This window comes from Melanerpes formicivorus, unplaced genomic scaffold (genome assembly GCF_026170545.1).
Source record: "Melanerpes formicivorus ecotype bairdi unplaced genomic scaffold, bMelFor1.0.p_v2 SCAF_16, whole genome shotgun sequence".
Taxonomy (NCBI): domain Eukaryota; kingdom Metazoa; phylum Chordata; class Aves; order Piciformes; family Picidae; genus Melanerpes; species Melanerpes formicivorus.
In genome coordinates this window covers 1,198,770-1,220,042 of record NW_027142368.1, presented here as the reverse complement: position 1 = coordinate 1,220,042, position 21,273 = coordinate 1,198,770, and the positions used below count along the sequence as shown (strand labels likewise).

General features: G+C 50.9%; 1 protein-coding gene across 1 annotated transcript in view; it reads right to left on the bottom strand.

Annotated features, from left to right (window-relative positions):
* Positions 1-8,011: 8,011 nt before the first annotated feature.
* Positions 8,012-21,273, bottom strand: part of LOC137445789 (mucin-5B) — a 79,468-nt gene continuing 66,206 nt past the window's right edge. The window contains exons 40-47 of the mRNA XM_068147784.1: positions 18,699-18,803; positions 16,935-16,975; positions 16,243-16,365; positions 13,801-13,899; positions 11,368-11,496; positions 10,356-10,395; positions 9,021-9,144; positions 8,012-8,308 (exon numbers count right to left, since the gene is read on the bottom strand). Coding sequence (XP_068003885.1) covers positions 8,128-8,308; positions 9,021-9,144; positions 10,356-10,395; positions 11,368-11,496; positions 13,801-13,899; positions 16,243-16,365; positions 16,935-16,975; positions 18,699-18,803 — 842 coding nt within the window. The 3' untranslated portion in view covers positions 8,012-8,127. The remainder of the gene's footprint in view (positions 8,309-9,020; positions 9,145-10,355; positions 10,396-11,367; positions 11,497-13,800; positions 13,900-16,242; positions 16,366-16,934; positions 16,976-18,698; positions 18,804-21,273) is intronic.

The following is a 21,273-nucleotide window of genomic DNA, read 5'->3' as shown; positions in this document are numbered from 1 at the left end:
GTCAAAATAGAATCCACTCTGTGTCAAGGTTGAGTGGCTAAGAGCTACATTTAAAGAACTAAAAGGGAATAAAGGGAAAGTTCACAAGACCACTACAAATGTTAAAAGCAAGGGACATGAAGCCCTCACCAAAGACCCTATGAAAATAATGAATCTCTTCTCAGCATCATTCCTCAGAGAGATCAGGGTGAAATGGGGATGGCATTTAACAAGTGCCAGGTGCTGCACTTTGGCCATGGCAACCCCAGGCAGAGCTACAGGCTGGGGTCAGAGTGGCTGAGAGCTCCCAGACAGAGAGGGACCTGGGGGTGCTGATTGACAGCTGCCTAAACATGAGCCAGCAGTGTGCCCAGGGGGACAAGAGGGCCAATGGCATCCTGGCCTGCATCAGGAATAGTGTGGCCAGCAGGAGCAGGGAGGTCATTGTGCCCCTGTACTCTGCATTGGTTAGGCCACACCTTGAGTCCTGTGTCCAATTCTGGACCTCTCAGTTTAGGAAGGACATTGAGAGACTTGAAGGTGTCCAGAGAAGGGCAACAAGGCTGGGGAGGGGTCTGGAGCAGAGCCCTGTGAGGAGAGGCTGAGGGAGCTGGGGTTGTTTACCCTGGAGAAGAGGAGGCTCAGGGGAGACCTCATTGCCCTCTACAACTACTTGAAAGGTGGTTGTTGCCAGGAAGGGGTTGGTCTCATCTCCCTGGCAACCAGCACCAGAACAAGAGGACACAGTCTCAAGCTGTGCCAGGGGAAGTTTAGGCTGGAGGTGAGGAGAAAGTTCTTCACCGAGAGAGTCACTCATCATTGGAATGTGCTGCCCAGGGTGATGGTGGAGTCACCAATCCTGGAGGTGTTCAAGAGGGGATTGGATGTGGCACTTGGTGCCATGGTCTAGTCTTGGTGCCATGAGGTCTGTGGTGACAGGTTGGACCTAACAGGTCCTAACTGGTGACAGGTGTGGCCTAACCACTGCTGAGTACAGGGCAGAATGACTTCCCTGCTCCTGCTGGCCACACTATTCTTGTTGCATGCTAGGATGCCATTGGCCTTCTTGGCCACCTGGGCACACTGCTGGCTTATGTTCAGCCTACTAGCAACCAGTACCCAGGTCTCTTTCTGCCTGGCTGCTCTCCAGGCACTCTGACCCCAGCCTGTAGTGCTGCATGGGGCTGTTGTGGCCAAAGTGCAGCACCCAGCACTTGGATTTGTTGAATGCCATTACATTAAAGCCACTGTTTGCTGAGCTGCCTCAGGGACTGCTGATGAAAGCTGGCTCTTCACACCTAAAGAAGAGTAAAACAACCTCTCTGCAGCTCCATGACCAACCCCTGGCCTGCTGTTGGTATGAAGCCAGTTGCCTGGGCACAGAGCCTATGGGGCTGATGTCCTGGAGAGAGGGATTGTGATTGTCAGCACATTAAATGGATGTGAGAATGGCCTTGCAGAGGGTAAACTGAGACTCCATTGTTGCCCTAAAGATAGTGAATAATCAGATCCTTTGAAGTGTAAAAACCAGAAAGATTTTCACAACTGATAGCTCTGTCTTGGTGTCTCTGGCAGACAGTCTTGACTCTTTCTCCTGGTGGATGTTTGGGATGCTCAGACAAAAGAGAGCGTGGCAGCTTCAGGTTTGCAAATACAGCACTGCATACCGCTGCAGCAAGGCTTTCTGGACCTGAACCTTAACAACAACATCAACCAAACAAAGGCTCACCTTCAGCCTTATCTTGGATCAGAAAGGAAACAGGAACAAGGCCAGGAACATGTATGTGAGCGCGGGAATCATGCAGGTGAGTCAGGCACAGCTCTCAGGCCACCCAGTGCTTGGTCCCCCCTCATAGCTGCAAGGTGATCCATCACACTTGCCAGATGATTTTCGGTGCTGGGTCATTACAAATCAGATAACTTGCTGGAGCCCTTGTAGACCATATTTTTGTTTGCTTTGGTTTGTTTTGGGGTGGGTTATTTGGTGGTTTTGGTTTTTTTGCATGTTTATAGGGCAGCTTTCTAATTGCTGGGCAGATAGGCTGAAATAAAATTGGTGCAGCATTCTTTTAAACAATCCCTTCTGCATTGGAGGGCATTTACAGTTCACAGCCTTTGTTTTCAGCTGCAGATTGTAGATAGCAGAGCTGATGGCTATCGATACAGCACAGCAGAGATAACACCGCAGGTCTGATCCCACAGCCAGCCAGGGAAAAGCTCAGTGGAAAAGTTTGTCAGGGAACACTGCCTCTCCCCACAGCAAAGCCCAGAGCACACCTTTGCTGTGCTTTTCCTCCATGCCAACACCAGTGATTGGTAACCCAAAGCCAAGCAAAAACGCAGCTCCGACGACGTCAAAGCGCCGTTGAGCTGAACCTCAGCTAAACTACGTCAAAGTCGTGCTGGGAAGTGACCTTCACAGGCTCCAAACCCATGGACAAGTCAGAGGTCATCTCATAATGGCAACCCAGTCTTGGAGCGCAGCAGTGACGTGACCAAGTGTCTCGGGGCTCATTCAGCTGACACGAGGCAGTATCTCCAGCAAATATTTGTTTTAGCAATAGGGGACAGGACTTCCTGGTGTGTTGCCTCAGAGCATTTCAGCGAGCTGGGAGCACCATCCCCGAGTGATAAGAGAAGAATGGCTGCAGGCTGAAACCAGCTGAGCCCTGGCCCCAGCTGGCTCAGCCCAACAGCCGTTTTCCTGGGGTTACCCCACGGAGGGAGGTGCTGGTGTAAAGACTTCATGCAAAAGGCAGAAACAGTCCTTGGAGCAATGCCACTGATTTTTCTTGAGTTATGCTAGGGAAATATTTGACTCACAGAGACCAGGCATTCACTGGAAGAAGTGGCCTGAGGCTACACACAGCACCAAGGCTGAAAGGGACTTGGGGGGTACCGGTTGAAAGCAGATGAATGTGTGCCCAGGGGGCCAAGAAGGCCAATGGCATCCTGGCCTGCATCAGGAATAGTGTGGCCAGCAGGAGCAGGGAAGTCTGCCATTCACTCAACACTGGGTAGGCCACAACTTGAGTCCTGTGTCCAGTTCTGGGCTCCCCAATTTAAGAAGGACATTGAGACTCTTGAATGTGTCCAGAGATGGGCAATGAGGCTGGGGAGAGGTTTGGAGCACAGCCCTGTGAGGAGAGGCTGAGGGAGCTGGGATTGCTTAGCCTGGAGAAGAGGAGGCTCAGGGGAGACCTTCTTGCTCTCTGCAACTCCCTGAAGGGAGGTTGTAGCCAGGAGGGGGTTGGTCTCTTCTGCCTGGCAACCAGCACCAGAACAAGAGGACACAGTCTCAAGCTGTGCCAGGGGAGGTTTAGGCTGGAAGTGAGGAGAAAGTTCTTCACAGAAAGAGTAATTGGTCATGGGAATGTGCTGCTAAGGGAGGTGGTGGAGTCCCCATCCCTGGAAGTGTTCAAGAGGGGATTGGACGTGGCACTTGGAGCCATGGTTTAGTTGTCATGAGGTGTTGGGTGACAGGTTGGACTTGATGACCTCTGAAGTCTTTTCCAACCTTATTGATTCTATGACACACGTTAGAAGCCACCACACAGCAGTGGCAGCAGGACCATGCTCAAGTCTAGTGATTACAGGGCAGCTTTTTCTGGAGGAGCAGCCGGTGTTTAGCTTTGCCACTTCTGCTGGTGGGCTCCTGACTACAGCCTAAAGACTTAACTGAGGCCCAGCTTGCTCTGTGCAAGCCTCAGTCCCGCAGCATGCAGAGGCAGAGAAGACTCCACAACCTCTCTGGGCAGCCTGCTCCAGGGCTCCAGCACCCTCATATTAAAGCATTGTCTTCTTGTGTTGAGGTGGAAACTCCTGTGTCCCAGCTTGTACCTGCTGTTCCTTGTCCTATCACTGAGCACCACCAAAAACAGCCTAGTGCCTTCACCTTGACCCCAAGCCCTCAGATATTGATAGACATTGATCAAATTCCCTCTCAGCCTTCTCCTCTTGAGACTAAACAGCCAGAGGTCTCTCAGTCTTTCTTCATAGCAGAGTCTCCACCAATCATCCTCTTAGCTCTCTGTTGGAACTCTCTCCAGCAGATCCCTGTCTTGAGATGTTTGACTCAATGACTGAACCCTTCTCTATATAAGAACAGTGTGGCCAGGAGGTCAAGGAAGATTCTCTTCCCATTCTACTCCTCTCTATATAAGAACAGTGTGGCCAGGAGGTCAAGAAAGATTCTCTTCCCATTCTACTCTTCTCTATATAAGAACAGTGTGGCCAGGAGGTCAAGGAAGATGCTCTTCCCATTCTACTCCTCTCTATATAACAGTGTGGCCAGCAGGTCAAGGAAGATTCTCTTCCCATTCTACTCCTCTCTGTATAAGAACAGTGTGGCCAGCAGGTCAAGGATGATTCTCTTCCCATTCTACTCCTCTCTATATAAGAACAGTGTGGCCAGCAGGTCAAGGATGATTCTCTTCCCATTCTACTCCTCTCTATATAAGAACAGTGTGGCCAGCAGGTCAAGGAAGATGCTCTTCCCATGCTACTCTGCCCTTGGTAGGACACATCTGGAGTACTGAGCCCAGTCCTGAGCTCCCCAGTTCAAGAGAGACAAGAAACTGACACAGAGTCCAGTGGAGGGCTACAGAGCTGATAGGGAGACTGGAACATCTCTGTGAGAAGGAAAGGCTCTTCTCAGTGGTGCTCAGTGTCAGGACCGGGAGCAATGGCCACAAAACAGAAGATGCCATCTGAACATGAGTGAAAACTTCTTTGCCATGAGGGCTCTGGAGCAGGCAGCCAGAGAGGTTGTGGAGTCTCCTTCTCTGGAGTGATTCCAAACCCACTTGGACATTGTGATCCTGGGCAAGCTGCTGCGGATGCCCCTGCATTAGTTGGGTGCAGGACAGAATGAGTAAATGAATTGCCAGGAATGGGAACAGAGAAGCAGCAAGTGAGGTTTCATCTGATCCTCTGGCCCAAAGCACTCTGAAGATGGGGATATGCCTTTGGTTCCAGAATGTCACATGCTAAAAAACAAACAGCATGCCAAGTATCACAGAATCCCAGCATGGAGGGGATTGTAAGGAACCTCTGGAGATCATCCAGTCCAACCTCCCTGCTATAAGCAGGGTCTCCCACAGCAGCTTGCCCAGGAGCACAGTGGAATCTCTCCAGAGAAGGAGGCTCCACAAGCTTTCTGGGCAGCCTGCTCCAGGGCTCCAGCATCCTTAACAGCAAGGAAGTCTTTCCTTCTGTTCAGATGTGAATCTCCTGGGTTCCAGTTTGTGCCTATGGCCCTTTGTCCCTTCACTGGGCACCACTGACAAGAGACTGGCCACATCCTTTTGTTCCCCACAGGTGCTTTGTCTCTTGCTGAGCATTGCTCAGACCACCCCTGGGGCTCCAGGCTCAACAGCCTCAGGGCTCTCAGCCTTTCCTTCTCACAGAGATGCTTCAATCCCCTCAGCACCTTCATAGCCTCCACTGGATCCTCTCCAGTAGTTTCCTGTCTCTCTTGAACTGGAGATCCCAGAATTGGTTCCAATACTGCAGGTGTGGCCTCCCTGGGGCAGAGTAGAGGGGGAGGAGACCCTCCCTCAATCTGCTGGCCACATTTCTTAATGCACCCAGGACACCATTGGCCTCCTTGGCCAGGAGGGCACATCGCTGGGTTTTGGGGAACGTGTTGTCCCCTCGCTCTGCAGAGCTGCTCTGCAGCAGTCAATACCTAAGCCATCCTGGTTAGCAAACCTTTGATTCAGTGCCATTTGCAGTTTCTGTAGGAAGTCTCAGGAGAACAGAACTCTAAGGACACCTGGTAAGATCAGCTTGGGTTGTATGTCCTTTTCCCACTTGAAGACAACACAGAGATGGGAAAGGTTTCTGATCCTCTTCTTGCTAAGGCATCTTGCTGCCAGTGATTGATTTGCTGGCTTTCCACCAGTGTGTCCCTGACTGCTTACAGACTGTTTACTCTTCTGATGACAGAAGCACTCAAGAATGATTTCCTCCCACCCCCACCCCCCTCTGGGAAAGGCAAAGAGGAAAGAAGAAAGGAATGTCCTTTTCTTGCTGCTGCTCTTTGCATTGTAAAACCCTGAGTGCCCTTGATTTCTATCAGTCAGAAGGTTTGGGGGCTAATGTGGAATTTATACATGAGCAACACATGCAATTGCATTGCACTGGCAGCTGACTCAATCACTTGGAGATTCCTATCATTTATAACCAAGCAAACTGCTCCACTGGAGGGTGCAGAGGCTGGGAACAGGGCATCACGCTCAGCTTGATGGCTCTTATGGGCTCCATTCAACTTGATATCTTCTATGCTTCTATTCAAACACCTTGATGGATTTTGTTGCCCATCTTCCCCAGAGATACCTGGAGTGCCATTATTTCCACCATGAATGTTTGGGAAACAGAATTACAACAAAGGATGGAATTCACCTCCTCTAAGCCAGCAACTCTGGCTCTGAAAATAACCAGTGCTGAGAAACTGGAAACTTCCCAAGGGCTCTTACACCAGTCTGAGGCTGAGACAAATCATTCCAGAAAGGGGCTGGAGAATGGGTTAGTTAAAACAATCTGAGCTGAATCCTGCACAGGTATAGCACAAACTGCTCTATTGCATCCCAGTTATGTCCCAATAAGGATGGGACTTGGATTAGAGCCAAAAAAATCACTGAAAGGGTGGTCAAGCCCTGGACCAGGCTGCCCAGGGAGGTGGTGGAGTCCCAGGCCCTAGAAGGATTGAAAAGCTGTGTAGATGTGGTGCTGAGGGACATGGTTTTCATAGAATCATAGAATCAATAAGGTTGGAAAAGACCTCAAAGATCATCAAGTACAACCTGAGCTCATGACCTCATGACTACTAAACCATGGCACCAAGTGCCATGTCCAATCCCTTTTTGAACACCTCCAGGGATGGGGACTCCACCACCTCCCTGGGCAGCACACTCCAATGGCCAATCTCTCTTTCTGGGAAGAACTTCTTCCTAACCTCCAGCCTAAACCTCCCCTGGCACAGCTTGAGACTGTGCCCTCTTGTTCTGGTGCTGCTTGCCCAGGAGAAATGACCAACCCCCACCTAGCTACAATCTCCCTTCAGGGAGTTGGAGAGAGCAATGAGGTCTCCCCTGAGCCTCCTCTTCTCCAGGCTTAGCAACCCCAGCTCCCTCAGCCTCTCCTCACAGGGCTGTGCTCCAGACCTCTCCCCAGCTTTGTTGTCCTTCTCTGGACACATTCAAGAGTCTCAACGTCCTTCTCAAATTGAGGAGCCCAGAACTGGACACAGGACTCAAGTTGTGGCCTAACCAGTGCTGAGCACAGGGCACAATGACCTCCCTGCTCCTGCTGGCTACACTGTTCCTGATGCAGGCCAGGATGCCATTGGCCTTCCATTGGGGGTTGGAGTAGCTCTGCTACAAGGATAGGCTGAGGGAGCTGGGGGTGTTCAGCCTGGAGAAGGTTCTTGAGAGACCTAATAGCAGCCTGCCAGTACCTGAAGGGGGCTACAGGAAGAGGGCTACTGAAAAGGTCTGCAGTGAGAGGATGAGAGGCAATGACTTCAAACTAGAGAAGAGCAGACTTAGACTGGATATCAGGAAGATGTTCCTCACTATGAGCATGCTGGAACACTGGAACAGGTTGCCCAAGGAGGTGGTTGAGGCCCCATCCCTGGAGATAATCCAGGTGAGGCTGGACAGGGCTCTGGGCAACCTGATCTAGTGGAGGATGTCCTTAGTGACTGCAGAGGGGGTTGTATTGGATGATCTCTGGAGGTCCCTTCCGGCCTGGACCACTCTATGAGTCTATAAATGAAAATAAAGTGATGATTGTGGTTGTGTTTTCCCCATGCACACTTTGATCAGGCTGGACTTTTGAAAGGCAGCAGCTGTCTCCACAGTCTCTTGGGACAAGCTGGGTTTATGCACCACTGTGGGATTAATGATGTTAGCCACCTTGCCCCCTTTGCAGCACCACTGAGACAGGAGAACAGCTCCTCTTTGAAATGCAGTTTATTCAAACAGCAGAGTGAAGTCTTCAGCTGATTTCCCTAACTGCATGTGACACCAGAGGGAAAAAGCACAAGGGAGATGTATGGTGATGTGAAGGTTACTCACAGCTTCTTTTCTAAACTACTCACTTGCTAGGGAAGCACTGAATGGGAGCTGAAAAGTTTCCCTTAGTTTATGCTCGTGTTCTGCTGTTTGGGCATTGAGTTTCCACACACCCACATTCATCTACATGCACATATGTGTACTGGATTCTCTTTTGCTCAGGGCAAACCAGCTCCATCTTCACTACATGACTCCTTTTCTCGTGGCAGCAAATGCATTTGTGTTCCATCGCGCTGGCCTCGAAGGAATACCTACAGAGAGCAGATTGGCACGTCACTCTGCTGCCTTCTCAAAGTGACCTGCACTTACTGCTGCAAATGGAGCCACTTCTAAGGAGCAGAGGTACAACACTGCCTATTTTTATGCTTAGGCTTAACAGTCTTTCCTCAGGATGTTACAAGCCACCCAGGGCTGGGTCTTCTAAAAGCGCTGGGGGAAGTTCCACTCTCTTCAGTGGGGTGAGAGGGGAGAAGAGAGGGGAGAAGAGAGGGGAGAAGAGAGGGGAGAAGAGAGGGGAGAAGAGAGGGGAGAAGAGAGGGGAGAAGAGAGGGGAGAAGAGAGGGGAGAAGAGAGGGGAGAAGAGAGGGGAGAAGAGAGGGGAGAAGAGAGGGGAGAAGAGAGGGGAGAAGAGAGGGGAGAAGAGAGGGGAGAAGAGAGGGAGAAGAGAGGGGAGAAGAGAGGGAGAAGAGAGGGGAGAAGAGAGGGGAGAAGAGAGGGGAGAAGAGAGGGGAGAAGAGAGGGGAGAAGAGAGGGGAGAGGAGAGGGGAGAAGAGAGGAGAGGAGAGAGGAGAGGGGAGAGGAGAGGGGGAAGAGTCACACTGCTAGTGACTGCTCTCCTGCACACCCAGTTTCCCAGCCACCTCTTTTTGAGCAGCAGGAAGGGGACAAACAGCTACAGCCCACTGTTGAGAAGAACCCAGAGAGACCAGGCATGGGGGAGGACAGAGAGATGGTTGCACTTACACAGAGTAGGTGCTGCAGGTCCCTTCACAAAAGGGCACTGGGACAGGAGCGACGGACTTGCAGTTCTTGTAGGTGATAAACTGCTCCTTGATGTCGCGCTTGCACTTGTGTGGCAGGTCGACACCTGTGTGGGAGAACATCTCTGTTAGACCTCCTCAGAGTGGGAAGTGAAGTTCTGAAAGGTCTCTGCTAGGAAACCAAGGGCAGATCATCCCACTAAAACTTATTCCAGTTCAAGTGCATAAGCAGGAATGCAAATGTGAGTGCAAAGAGGCAGTAATCCAGCAAAGCAATTTCCACCCACTTGTGGACTAGCTTAAATGGAAAGCTAGGGACATGCTCATGTGAAGATACTGATGAACCAAGACCCAAAAGAGACATAAAAGGTTTCATTACTTTAAAATTGTTCTAAATTATATTTGTGACTGGAACAGAATCACAGAACTGTCAGGGTTGGAAATGACCTCAAGGCTCAGCCAGTTCCAACCCCCCTGCCATGGGCAGGGACACCTCACACCACAGCAGGTTGCTCACAGCCACATCCAGCCTGGCTGCAAACACCTCCAGGGATGAGGCTTCCACCACCTCCCTGGGCAACCTGTGACAGTCTCTCACCAACCTCATGGGGAACAACTTCTTCCCAACATCCAAGCTGAAGCTACCCATTTCTATTTCTTTTTTCCATGCCCCCCAGTCCTATCACTCCCTGACACCCTCAAAAGTCCCTCCCCAGCATACTTGTAGCCCCCTTCAGATACTGGAAGGCCCCAAGAAGGTCTCCTTGGAGCCTTCTCCTCTCCAGCCTGCACAACCCCAACTCTCTCAGTCTGTCTCCACAGGAGAGGAGCTCCCAGCCCTCTGCTCATCCTCGTGGCCCTTCTCTGGACATCTTCCAGCACTTCCAGATCCTTCCTGGAACAGAGGCTCCAGAACTGGACATAGTGCTCCAGGCATGGTCTCAGCAGAGTGGGTAGAGAGGGAGAACCAACAACAACCTGTGATTTCTTAGTGCATGCTACAGGGGAGCCTTCTGGCCTAACTTGAGGAGCCTTCTTCCTAACATCCATTCAGTTTCCAGATGGAAGAACACAAAGCATGTTTTCTACAGGTGTAACACAAACGAAGATTTGAAAACACTGAAACAGAGGTTGAGGAATGGCCTCACAGGAAGAGTGAAGCAGATCTTTAGCCTCAGCTGTGAGGTACAAAACAAGTCTGCTACTGTGAGAAAAGTCTTCCAGTGAGTGAAAAACTTCATCCTCTCAGTGCAGGCAGAAACAGGGCTATGAGCAGGGGAGAACCTAGGAGTATGGAAGCAGTGAATAATGCACTCACATGTCTTACAACAGCCATCTGAAGTCACATCCACTGTCCCCTGTATAGAAAGCAAACCATCAGAAGGGTTCAGATGCACATGCTGCTAAGCAGTTAGTAAGAGCAATGAGAGTTCAGGTCTATCCCCTCAGCTCCAACCAACACAGGGTCCTGGTCAGACCTATTTATGTCCTGATTATATATCAAACTGCTTGACAATAAATCCAGCCAGGAAGGGAGTGAAATGTCAGAGAACTCTGTAGCATCTCACACACCAGATAAGATGTCCTGTAGCACATCCCTGACCTTATATTCCAACCTGGTTAATTCCATTCCATTCCATTCCATTCCATTCCATTCCATTCCATTCCATTCCATTCCATTCCATTCCATTCCATTCCATTCCATTCCATTCCATTCCTATTGAAGCTAGCACACACATACACACACACACACACACACAACAGCCCCAGAGAATGGCAGCTGCTCCTGGCAGCCAGACCTGTACAGAGCATGTCTCAAAGCCAACTCAACAGCTATCCTTGCCCCTGTTTTGGTTTCCAGATCTGTGTGAAGCCCCCCAAGCCTTCTAATCGCTGCTGGAAACCACTCTTCGGTGAAAGCTGGGGCATGAACGCTACTCCTTGCTCCTTTGTGTACCACCCCGTTGCCTAGTGATGCTCCATAGGTCAGCAGACAGCATTCAACTGCTCCCCTGAGGATCTGTGGGGAGTTACCATTTGCTCAGGTGCATTTCCCAACCGTGTCGTTTCTCAAGTGACAAACCTCACACACACTTTGTTGCCCCAAGAAACTTCCAAGTTCCAGCCCTTATCCTGCAATAATTGTTTCCAAGCAGTTTTGTTTTACTCCCAGGGACACTCCATTCAGGACTGAATAGGCACATTGCCTTCAAACAAGGAGGATCACCTCAGAAAGACCAGGAAATACTGCGTGGCTCATTCAAAACAGTAATGAAAACCCCCAGGGCTCCTTCCAGAAGTCTTTTTTTCATTCCCTGCAAAATACTTACTGGGACACAGTTTGATTCTTCAAAGGGTAGGCAGACCTTTACTGTACTTGTCAAGGAAAACTGGCCTCCTGATTCAGTGCAGGTGTACTGGGTGCAGTTGTCATGTGGAGCTTTATAACTCTTTCCAACCTGAGTAAAAACAGGGGGAAAAAAAATCCTCAACTCAATATAGTAGAGCAGGAAAAACAGAATAAAGGAACAGGAGCACAAAATCACAGAGGTGTCAGGGGCTGGAAGGGACCTCAGAGACCATCCAGTTCCAAACCCCCCTGCCATGGGAAGGGACACCTCACACTACAGCAGGTTGCTCACAGCCACATCCAGCCTGGCTGCAAACACCTCCAGGCAGGAGGCTTCCACCACCTCCCTGGGCAACCTGTGCCAGGCTCTCACCACCCTCATAGGGAAGAACTCCTACCTCACTTCCAATCTGAATCTACCCATTTCCACTTTTGCTCCATTCCCCCCAGTCCTATCACTCCCTGACACCCTAAAAAGTTCCTCCCCAGCTTTCTTGTAGCCCCCTTCAGATACTGGAAGGCCACCAGAAGGTCTCCTCAGAGCTTTCTCCTCTCCAGACAGAACAACTCCAGCTCACTCATTCTGTCTGCAAAGCAGAGCAACTCCAGCCCTCTGATCATCCTTGCGGCCCTTCTGTGGACACCTTCCAGCAACTCCAGATCCTTCCTGGCACAGAGGCTCCAGAACTGGACACAGAGCTCCAGTTCTGGTCTCAGCAGAGTGGAGCAGAGGGGGAGAATGCCCTCCCTGGCCCTGCTGGCCACACTTCTCTTGCTGCAGCCCAGGCTCTGCTTGGCTCTCTGGGCTGCAAGTGCTCACTGCTGGCTCATATTGAGCTTCTCAACCACCAGCAACCTCAAGGCCTCTTCTTCAGGGCTGCTGTCAAGCCAGTCCCTGCCCAGCCTATATTGGTGCTTGAGATTGCCCTGACCCAGCTGCAGGACCTTGCACTTGGCCTTGTCGAACCTCATGAGATTGGTTTGGGGCCAGCTCTTCAGCTTGTCCAGCTCTATTCTATTTTATTCTAAGAGGTAGCCTGAGGCTCAGCCGGCGGCTACACAAGGCCATACTCACAGGAGCTGATCTGTTCCTTGGGTTTGTTACCAAGTCACATTCACCCTACAGAAGCTGTGCCCTTTTTCTGCCTCAGCAAGTTCAGAAGTGGTGGTGGAACATCTCCACCAGGTTGCTTCCACTGTTTAGCCTTGTACCTCCAGGGCAAGACAATTACACCATTTCCAGATCAGAGCAGTGTGACATGAAGCTAGCTCATGTCCCTCTGCAAGAGCAGTGTTACATCATGTCAACAGCCCCTCCAAATTCTTCCTCTCTGTCGCAGGTCAAGAGGATGGGAGTAAGATGATTTCCATCCCTCCCAGAATAGAATAGAATAGACCAGACCAGACCAGGTTGGAAAAGACCTTTGAGGTCATTGAGTCCAACCTATCACCCAACACCATCTAATCAACTCAACCACAGCACCAAGTGCCTCATCCAGGCTCTTCTCAAACACCTCCAGGGATGGTGACTCCACCACCTCCCTGGGCAGCACATTCCAATGGCCAGTCTCTCTTGCTGGGAAAAACTTTCTCCTCACCTCCAGCCTGAACTTCCCCTGGCACAGCTTGAGACTGTGTCCTCTTGTTCTGGTGCTGGGTGCCTGGGAGAAGAGACCAACCCCCTCCTGGCTACAACCTCCCGTCAGGTAGTTGTAGAGAGTAAGGAGGTCTCCCCTGAGCCTCCTCTTCTCCAGGCTAAGCAACCCCAGCTCCCTCAGCCTCTCCTCCCAGGGATTTGCTCTAGACCTCTCCTCAGCTTTGTTGCCCTTCTCTGGACACATTCAAGTGTCTCAATGTCCTTCTTAAACTGAGGGGCCCAGAACTGGACTGAAGGTGTGGCCTAACCAGTACACATCTAAGTGCCAGGTTTTGCATATTGGCCACAACAACCTCATGCAGTGCTACAGGCTGGGGTCAGAGCTACAGGCTGGGGTCAGAGTGGTTGGAGAGCAGCCAGGCAGAAAGGGACCTGGGGATACTAGTAGGCTGAACATGAGCCAGCAGTGTGCCCAGGGGAACAAGAAGGCCAATGGCATCCTGGACTGGCTCAGGAATAGTGTGGCCAGCAGGAGCAGGGAAGTCATTGAGCCCCTGTACTCAGCACTGTTTAGGCCACACCTCGAGGTTCCTGTGTGGTGCACAGAGCAGAGAGCAGCTGTAGAAACACCTACACTTGATTTGGAAAGGCAGAGGGTTTCAAATCTCCTAAAGCTCTTCCCACCCTCCAAATGTTTGACACTGCTTCAAGGGAACCTTGGATGGTCCACTGCAACCCAAACCATTCAATGGTCCTGTGAAATGTCGAGGTCTCTGTGGTGATTCAGCTTTGTGTGCAGAGCAGGGGAGTGCTTACCTCAATGGTCACGTTGCCAGAGGGGAAGTTTGCCACACATGCCACTTGCTGGCACTGGCTGCAGCACTGACCCTCCTCCTCCTCCACATAGCGGAAACCCTGCGGGAGGAGTTGCCAGTTAGCCAGGTTACCTCACAGCTTGCTCATCAAGCACCTTTGGAGCAGAGCCACAGTGGAGATGGCAGAGGAAAGGGAGCCAAACTTCTGCTTTCATTTCTGGTTCACTTAAGAACCTGTTAGAACCACTTAAAGTCTGACAGTCAAAGCTGAAAGCTTCTTTCCCGTATGGAAAAGTGACTTCTGGGCACCTCAGTTCCCATGAACACACTGCCACTGGCTAGGCTTCTTCAGGACAGAGGTTGGACCAGTTAAGTTCCTCACATAAGCTGGAGCAAATAGATTACTTCAGCACAGGATTACTTGCCCCATCTGGCACTAGTGCTTGGTCTGATGTGATTGTCCACAGGAACTGCTGCTGTCAGCCATGTGACATGGTTGGAGGAGACCTTTAAGATCATCAAGCCCAACCATTAACCCAGCAGTGCCAGGTCACTACTAAACTATGTCCCTCACCACCACATCTTCATGGTTTTTCAAACCCTCTAGGGATGGGGACTTCACCACTCCCTTGGGGAACCTGTTACAGGGCTTGGCAATCCTTTTGGAAGAGACTTTTCTGAGGGAGCTGGGGTTGCTTAGCCTGCAGAAGAGGAGGCTCAGGGGAGACCTTCTTGCTCTCTGCAACTACCTGAAGGGAGGTTGTAGCCCGGTGGGGGTTGGTCTCTTCTGGTCAGCCAGCACCAGAACAAGAGGACACAGTCTCAAGCTGTGCCAGGGGAGGTTTAGGCTGGATGTTAGGAAGAGGTTCTCCATAGAAAAAGTGATTGGCCATTGGAATGTGCTGCCCAGGGAGATCACCATCACTGTAGGTGTTTAGGAGGAAATTGGATGAGGCACTTGGTGCCATGGTTTAGTTGATCAGATGGTGTTGGGTGACAGGTTGGACTTGATGATCTTGAAGGTCTTTTCCAACCTGGTTAATTCTGTTCTATTCTTGTTCTACTCTAATGTCCAACCTAAGCCTCCCCTGGCACAACCTGAGGCCATTTCTTCTTCTCCTATCCCTTTTTACTTGGGAGGAGAGACCAACCCCCACCTGGCTCCAATCTCATTTCAAGGACTTGTAGAGAGTGAGAAGGTCTCTGCTCAGCCTCTTTATCTCCAGAGTAAACAAAACCCAGTTCCCTCAGCTGCTCCTCAGGCATTAGTTATTTCCTCCCTTTTGTTTTAGGTACTGATTGATCCCTTTCTGGGTGTGGATGTGGCTGGCTTCAGGATAAAGGAAAATGAGTTTATCCATGTCTAGGTGTAGTGGTGGGTCTGGCCTGGTCTGGGCAAGAATGGAGAAGAACCACTCTTGGCTTTTCTGTGCAGACTCTCAGCACTGAAGTGTGTCTGGAAACATCTAAGTCACTGTGCAGCTTCTTCACAGTCTTAATTTGTGTGTTGAGAAGGGGCAGCACCAACAGAAGGGCACAGACTTCATCTTTCAGGGGCCAGATTCCTCTTTGACAGATTTGCCACCCCTGTCCCTCGGGGCACCTACCCAAGAGCATCCTCTTAAATTTTGCTAGAGCCAAAGTAACCTAAAAAAGGACTTTACCAAAAAAAAAAAAAACCAAAATCTAATAGAAGTTTGTATTTATCTGCCTTTCAGGGAGGGGAAGGGGAAGGGGAAGGGGAAGGGGAAGGGGAAGGGGAAGGGGAAGGGGAAGGGGAAGGGGAAGGGGAAGGGGAAGGGGAAGGGGAAGGGGAAGGGGAAGGGGAAGGGGAAGGGGAAGGAGGGAGGGAAGGAGGGAGGGAAGGAGGGAGGGAAGGAGGGAGGGAAGGAGGGAGGGAAGGAGGGAGGGAAGGAGGGAGGGAGGGAAAGGAGGGAGGGAAAGGAGGGAGGGGAAGGAGGGAGGGGAAGGAGGAAGGGGAAGGAGGAAGGGAGGGGAAGGAGGAAGGGAGGGGAAGGAGGAAGGGAGGGGAAGGAGGAAGGGAGGGGAAGGAGGAAGGGAGGGAGGGGAAGGAGGAAGGGAGGGAGGGGAAGGAGGAAGGGAGGGAGGGGAAGGAGGAAGGGAGGGAGGGGAAGGAGGAAGGGAGGGGAAGGAGGAAGGGAGGGGAAGGAGGAAGGGAGGGGAAGGAGGAAGGGAGGGGAAGGAGGAAGGGAGGGGAAGGAGGAAGGGAGGGGAAGGAGGAAGGGAGGGGAAGGAGGAAAGGGAGGAAGGGAGGGGAAAGAGGAAAGGGAGGAAGGGAGGGGAAAGAGGAAAAGGAGGAAGGGAGGGGAAGGAGGAAAAGGAGGAAGGGAGGCAGGGAGGAACTTCTCCTCTCCCAGTTTCACAGTGCATCCCCCCAGCAGCCCTGGGTGGTGGTTGGGGAGGCTGAGTGTGCCACACAGACCTGTGGGCAGGTGGTTTGGCACTGCACTGGCACACAGTGGATCCGGTTGGTGTGGGTCACAGCATCCTGCTTGTCTGTGCACACACAGTTCTCACAGGAGCTTTTGGGCACCATTGCTCCAGGCTGCAAACAGAGAGGAGAGAGGAGAGAAGCCATGGGAAGAATCCAGTGGGTTGTAGGACAAACATACATCCCTTGGACTATCAAAAATGAATGCTGATGCCTGGGAGGGTTATTTTTGGAACAACTTCCTGAACTGAACACCTCCAGGGCTCCAAAGCCTCACACTGTTGGTAGCACTGAACGGGCACAGGGCTGCCACTCTTCAGTGCATAAATCATCTTAAATGAGTTGTTACCTTATCTATAAATTCCACCCATCGATTTTTCCCCTCAGTTTGACCTAGAAATTAATCTCACAATGCCCAATAACGTTTTCAATTGGTACTCAATCACAGTTCTGACCTCTTGACTCTGAACCAGAGGTGAGATCTCATTTAGCAAGCCAGCCACTGGCCACCAGTGTTACCTGCTCAGCAGCATTTCCAACACCACATGAAACCTACTGGCAGGGAAAACTGCTGGGCTCTTCTAATCCTGCTTTTATATGGGAGTGTGGCCAACAACAACTGCAGAAAGTTCTGTCTCAGGCAGCATGAAGATGTGGAAAGAAGTGCTTGGAAGAAGACCTACCTTAAATTCGACTCCTTCAAAAACACACACCCCTTTTGGAACTGCAAGAGAAAATACAATGGGAAGGATGTGCCAGGAATGATGCAAAGAGTTACTGTACTCAGCTCTCTGAGTGATTTAGAGGGGATAGAGTAGAACTGAGGATTTTAGCTTGCAAGGAAAAAAAAAGGAAGAGGTGGCATTCTGCCATGGGTTAGTCATGAGCTCTGTGGTGACGGGTTGGACTTGATGATCTTTGAGGTCTCTTCCAACCTTGGTGATTCTCTGAGAGCAAGGGGTGGGGGGAAATGATGCTAGTACATGGTGCTAATTGTTACTTGGAAGCCCACATGTACCATCTGCTCAGATGTCATGCATGAAGTGGAGTGTAATTCCCAGAGGCACAGAATGTTGGAGGTTGGAAGGGACTTCCAGAAGATCACCGAGTCCAACCCCCCAGCCAAAGCAGGTTCACCCAGGGGAGTCTGCACAGGAATGCAGCCAGGTCGGTTTGGAAAGTCTCCAGAGAGGGAGACTCCACAGCCTCCCTGAGCAGCCTGCTCCAGGGCTCCAGCACCCTCACTATAAAGAAGTTTCCCCTCATGTTGAAGTGAAACCTTCTATGTTCAAGTTTGTATCCATTGCAGGGAGGTCATTCTGCCCTGTGCTCAGCACTGGTTAGGCCACACCTTGAGTCCTGTGTCCAGTTCTGGGCTCCTCAGGTTAGGAAAGATGTTGAGTTGTTGGAAGGTGTCCAGAGAAGGGCAACAAAGCTGGGGAGGCGTCTGGAGCACAGCCCTGTGAGGAGAGGCTGAGGGAACTGGGGTTGCTAAACCTGGAGAAGAGGAGGCTCAGGGGAGACCTCCTTACTATCTCCAACTCCCTGAAAGGAGGTTTTAGCCAGGTGGGGGTTGGTCTCTTCTCCCAGGCACCCAGCACCAGAACAAGAGGACACAGTCTCAAGCTGTGCCAGGGGAGGTTCAGGCTGGATGTTAGGAAGAAATTCTTCCCAGCAAGAGAGATTGGCCATGGGAATGTTCTGCCCAGGGAGGTGGTAGAGTCACCATCACCGGAGGTGTTTGAGAAGAACCTGGATGAGGCACTTGGTGCCATGGTTTAGTTGATTAGATGGTGCTGGGTGATGGGTTGGACTTGATGATCTCAGAGGTCTTTTCCAACCTGGTTAATTCTGCTCTATTTTATTGTTCCTTGGCTTATTACTGTGTACCACTGAGAAGAGATTGGCCTCCTCCACTTGATACCCACCCCTCAAATATTGATAGACATTGCTTAGATCCCCTCTCAGCTTCTCTTCTCCAGGCTAAACAGCCCCAGGTCTCAGTCTCTCTTCATAAGGGAGGTGCTCATGTTCCCTAATCATTCTATATCCTGGCATTTTCCCTATGGAATCACCTATTTAATTCATGGGTTTCTTTTGCCCATACCTGAAACCAGGTGAGTTTTTCTTTACTGTTAGCCACCTTGCTGGTAACAGAGCTGGGCCAGGTATGTGAATCTGGAAACATAATTTGGCAGCAGAGCTTCTGGATAGGTTCAATGTGACCAACATTCAGCATCTGACCAATACCTGACACTCACTGGGTGCTAGCTACAGAGAACCTGCACCAGTTACTCCACCTCCACAAAAACCCACACCAGTTCTAAATGCTGAGAGGGGAGGGTGGGAGGCTACTGCTTAGGATTTTGGATTCAGTCAGGCAAAATGAAATGGTTCAAGGAAGAAATGAAACACCTAAATATTGGGTGTGAAGGCACAATACTTACTGCAGGAGAAGACCGGACAGCAACCACTGTCAGATATAGCAACCACAGGTTGGAAGCCTATGTCACATGCTGTCTTGTTGATGATGCAGGTCTTGATATCACATTCTGCAACAGACAACAGAGATAAAGTGAATCAAAGCACCCTGTCCACCAGTGGTGCATGCAAGCAACGTTTGAACAGCCAAGAAACTGGGTAAAAGTAGATGATTCTGGAAGCATACATATTTTGGAGTGTGGGACATGTTCAGGTGAGCTGTTGGAGAGCAGTGAAGGGGAAAAGGACCTGAGGGTCCTAGTGGATGGGAGATTGACCATGAGCTAGCAATGTGCTCTTGGGGCCAAGAAGGCCAGTGACATTCTGGGGTGGTTTAGAAGGACTGTGGTTAGTAGGTCAAGAGAGGTTCTCCTCCCTCTCTACTCTGCCCTGGTGAGGCCACATCAGGAATATTGTGTCCAGTTCTGGGCCTCTCAGTTCAAGAAGGACCTCAGGGAACTGCTTGAAAGAGTCCAGCACAGAGCCACAAAAGTGATTAAGGGAGTGGAACATCTTCCTTATGAGGAGAGACTGTGAGAGCTGGGAGTCTGTATCTTGGAAAAGAGGAGCCTGAGAGGTGGTATCATTCATGTTCACAAAGATATGCAGAATGAGTGCTCAGAGGCTGGAGCTAGGCTCTCCTGGGTGATGCCCAATGCCAGCACAAAGGGCAATGGTGGAAGTTGAGGCATAGGAAGTTCCATGTAAATTTCTTTGCCTGTGAGGGTAAGAGAACCCTGGAGTAGGCTGCCCAGGGGGGTTGTGGAGTCTTCCTCTCTGGAGATATTCAAAACACACCTGGATGTGTTCCTGTGTGACCTACTCTAGGTGCTCCTGCTCTGGCAAGGGGGTTGGACTGGTTGAGCTTTCGGGGTCCCTTCCAGCCCCTAACATTCTGTGATTCTGTGATCTCTAAGTTTGCCTTACTGGAAAGCTTTTCCCTGGACAAATGTAGCTAGCAAATAGAGTAGAGTGGAGTGGAGTGGAGTGGAGTGGAGTGGAGTGGAATGGAATGGAATGGAATGGAATAGGTTGGAATGGAATGGAATGGAATGGAATAGGTTGGAAGAGACCTTCAAGATCATCGTATCCAACCTATCATCCAACACCACCTAATCAACTAAACCACACAACCAAGCACCCTATCAAGTCTCCTCCTGAACACCTCCAATGATGGTGACTCCACCACCTCCCTGGGCAGCACATTCCAATGGGCAATCACTCTCTCTGTGTAGAACTTCCTCCTAACCTCCAGCCTAAACCTCCCCTGGTGCAGCCTGAGACTGTGTCCTCTTGTTCTGGTGTCTTCCTCTTGTTCTGTGTCCTCTTGTCCCTGCTTGTCTTCCCCCTCTGGATGTCAACACCCTTCATGTCAGAGTAACAAGTTTGTGGTAAAGGTTAAAATAAAACCAATAAATCAGAGAGCGAGGAAAAAAATAATTAAGAAGCAGTGGATGAAAGCTGAGAATGTAAAGGTTGGGACAGGAAAAGCAAAGCAACCTGACTGTGTCCAAGGCATCCAAAGTGCCTAATGGAGCCCTGCCTGCAAATACGAAGGGATGGGGATCTGGATGGGATCTCATCGCTGCTAGGATCCTCCATCCTGCATCTTTCTATAGGTGGTGAGAAAGGTCAGGGTTTGGAGCAGGCTGATGAGAAGGTACTGTGCTGTGCTGGATGAAGGGGTAGAGTCAGTCATCAGCAAGTTTGCAGATGACACAAAGTTGGGGGCAGATGTTAGTCAGTTAGAGGGTAGAAAGGCTCTGCAGAGGGACCTTGACCGACTGGACAGATGGGCAGAGTCCAATGGGATGGCATTCAATAAGTCCAAGTGCCAGGTGCTGCACTTTGGCTATGGCAATCCCATGCAGAGCTACAGGCTGGGGTCAGAGTGGCTGAGAGCTCCCAAACAGAGAGGGACCTGGGGGTGCTGATCGACAGCCACCTGAATATGAGCCAACAGTGTGCCCAGGTGGCCAGGAGGGCCAATAGCATCCTGGCCTGCATTAGGAATAGTGTGGCCAGCAGGAGCAGGGAGGTCATAGTGCTCCTGTGCTCAGCACTGGTTAGGCCGCACCTTGAGTCCTGTGTCCAGTTCTGGGCCCCTCAGTTTAAGAAGGACATCGAAACACTTGAACGTGTCCAGAGAAGGGCAACAAGGCTGGGGAGAGGCCTTGAGCACAGCCCTGTGAGGAGAGGCTGAGGGAGCTGGGGTTGTTTAGCCTGGAGAAGAGGAGGCTCAGGGGTGACCTCATTGCCCTCTACAACTACCTGAAAGGTGGTTGTAGCCAGGAAGGGGTTGGCCTCTTCTCCCAGGCAACCAGCACCAGAACAAGGGGACACAGTCTCAAGCTGTGCCAGGGGAGGTTCAGACTCGAGGTGAGGAGGAAGTTCTTCACCGAGCGAGTCATTCATCATTGGAACGGGTTGCCCAGGGAGGTGGTTGAGTCATCGTCCCTGGAGGCGTTCAAGAGGGGATTGGACATGGCACTTGGTGCCATGATCTAGTCATGGGGTCTGTGTTGATAGGTTGGACTCAAT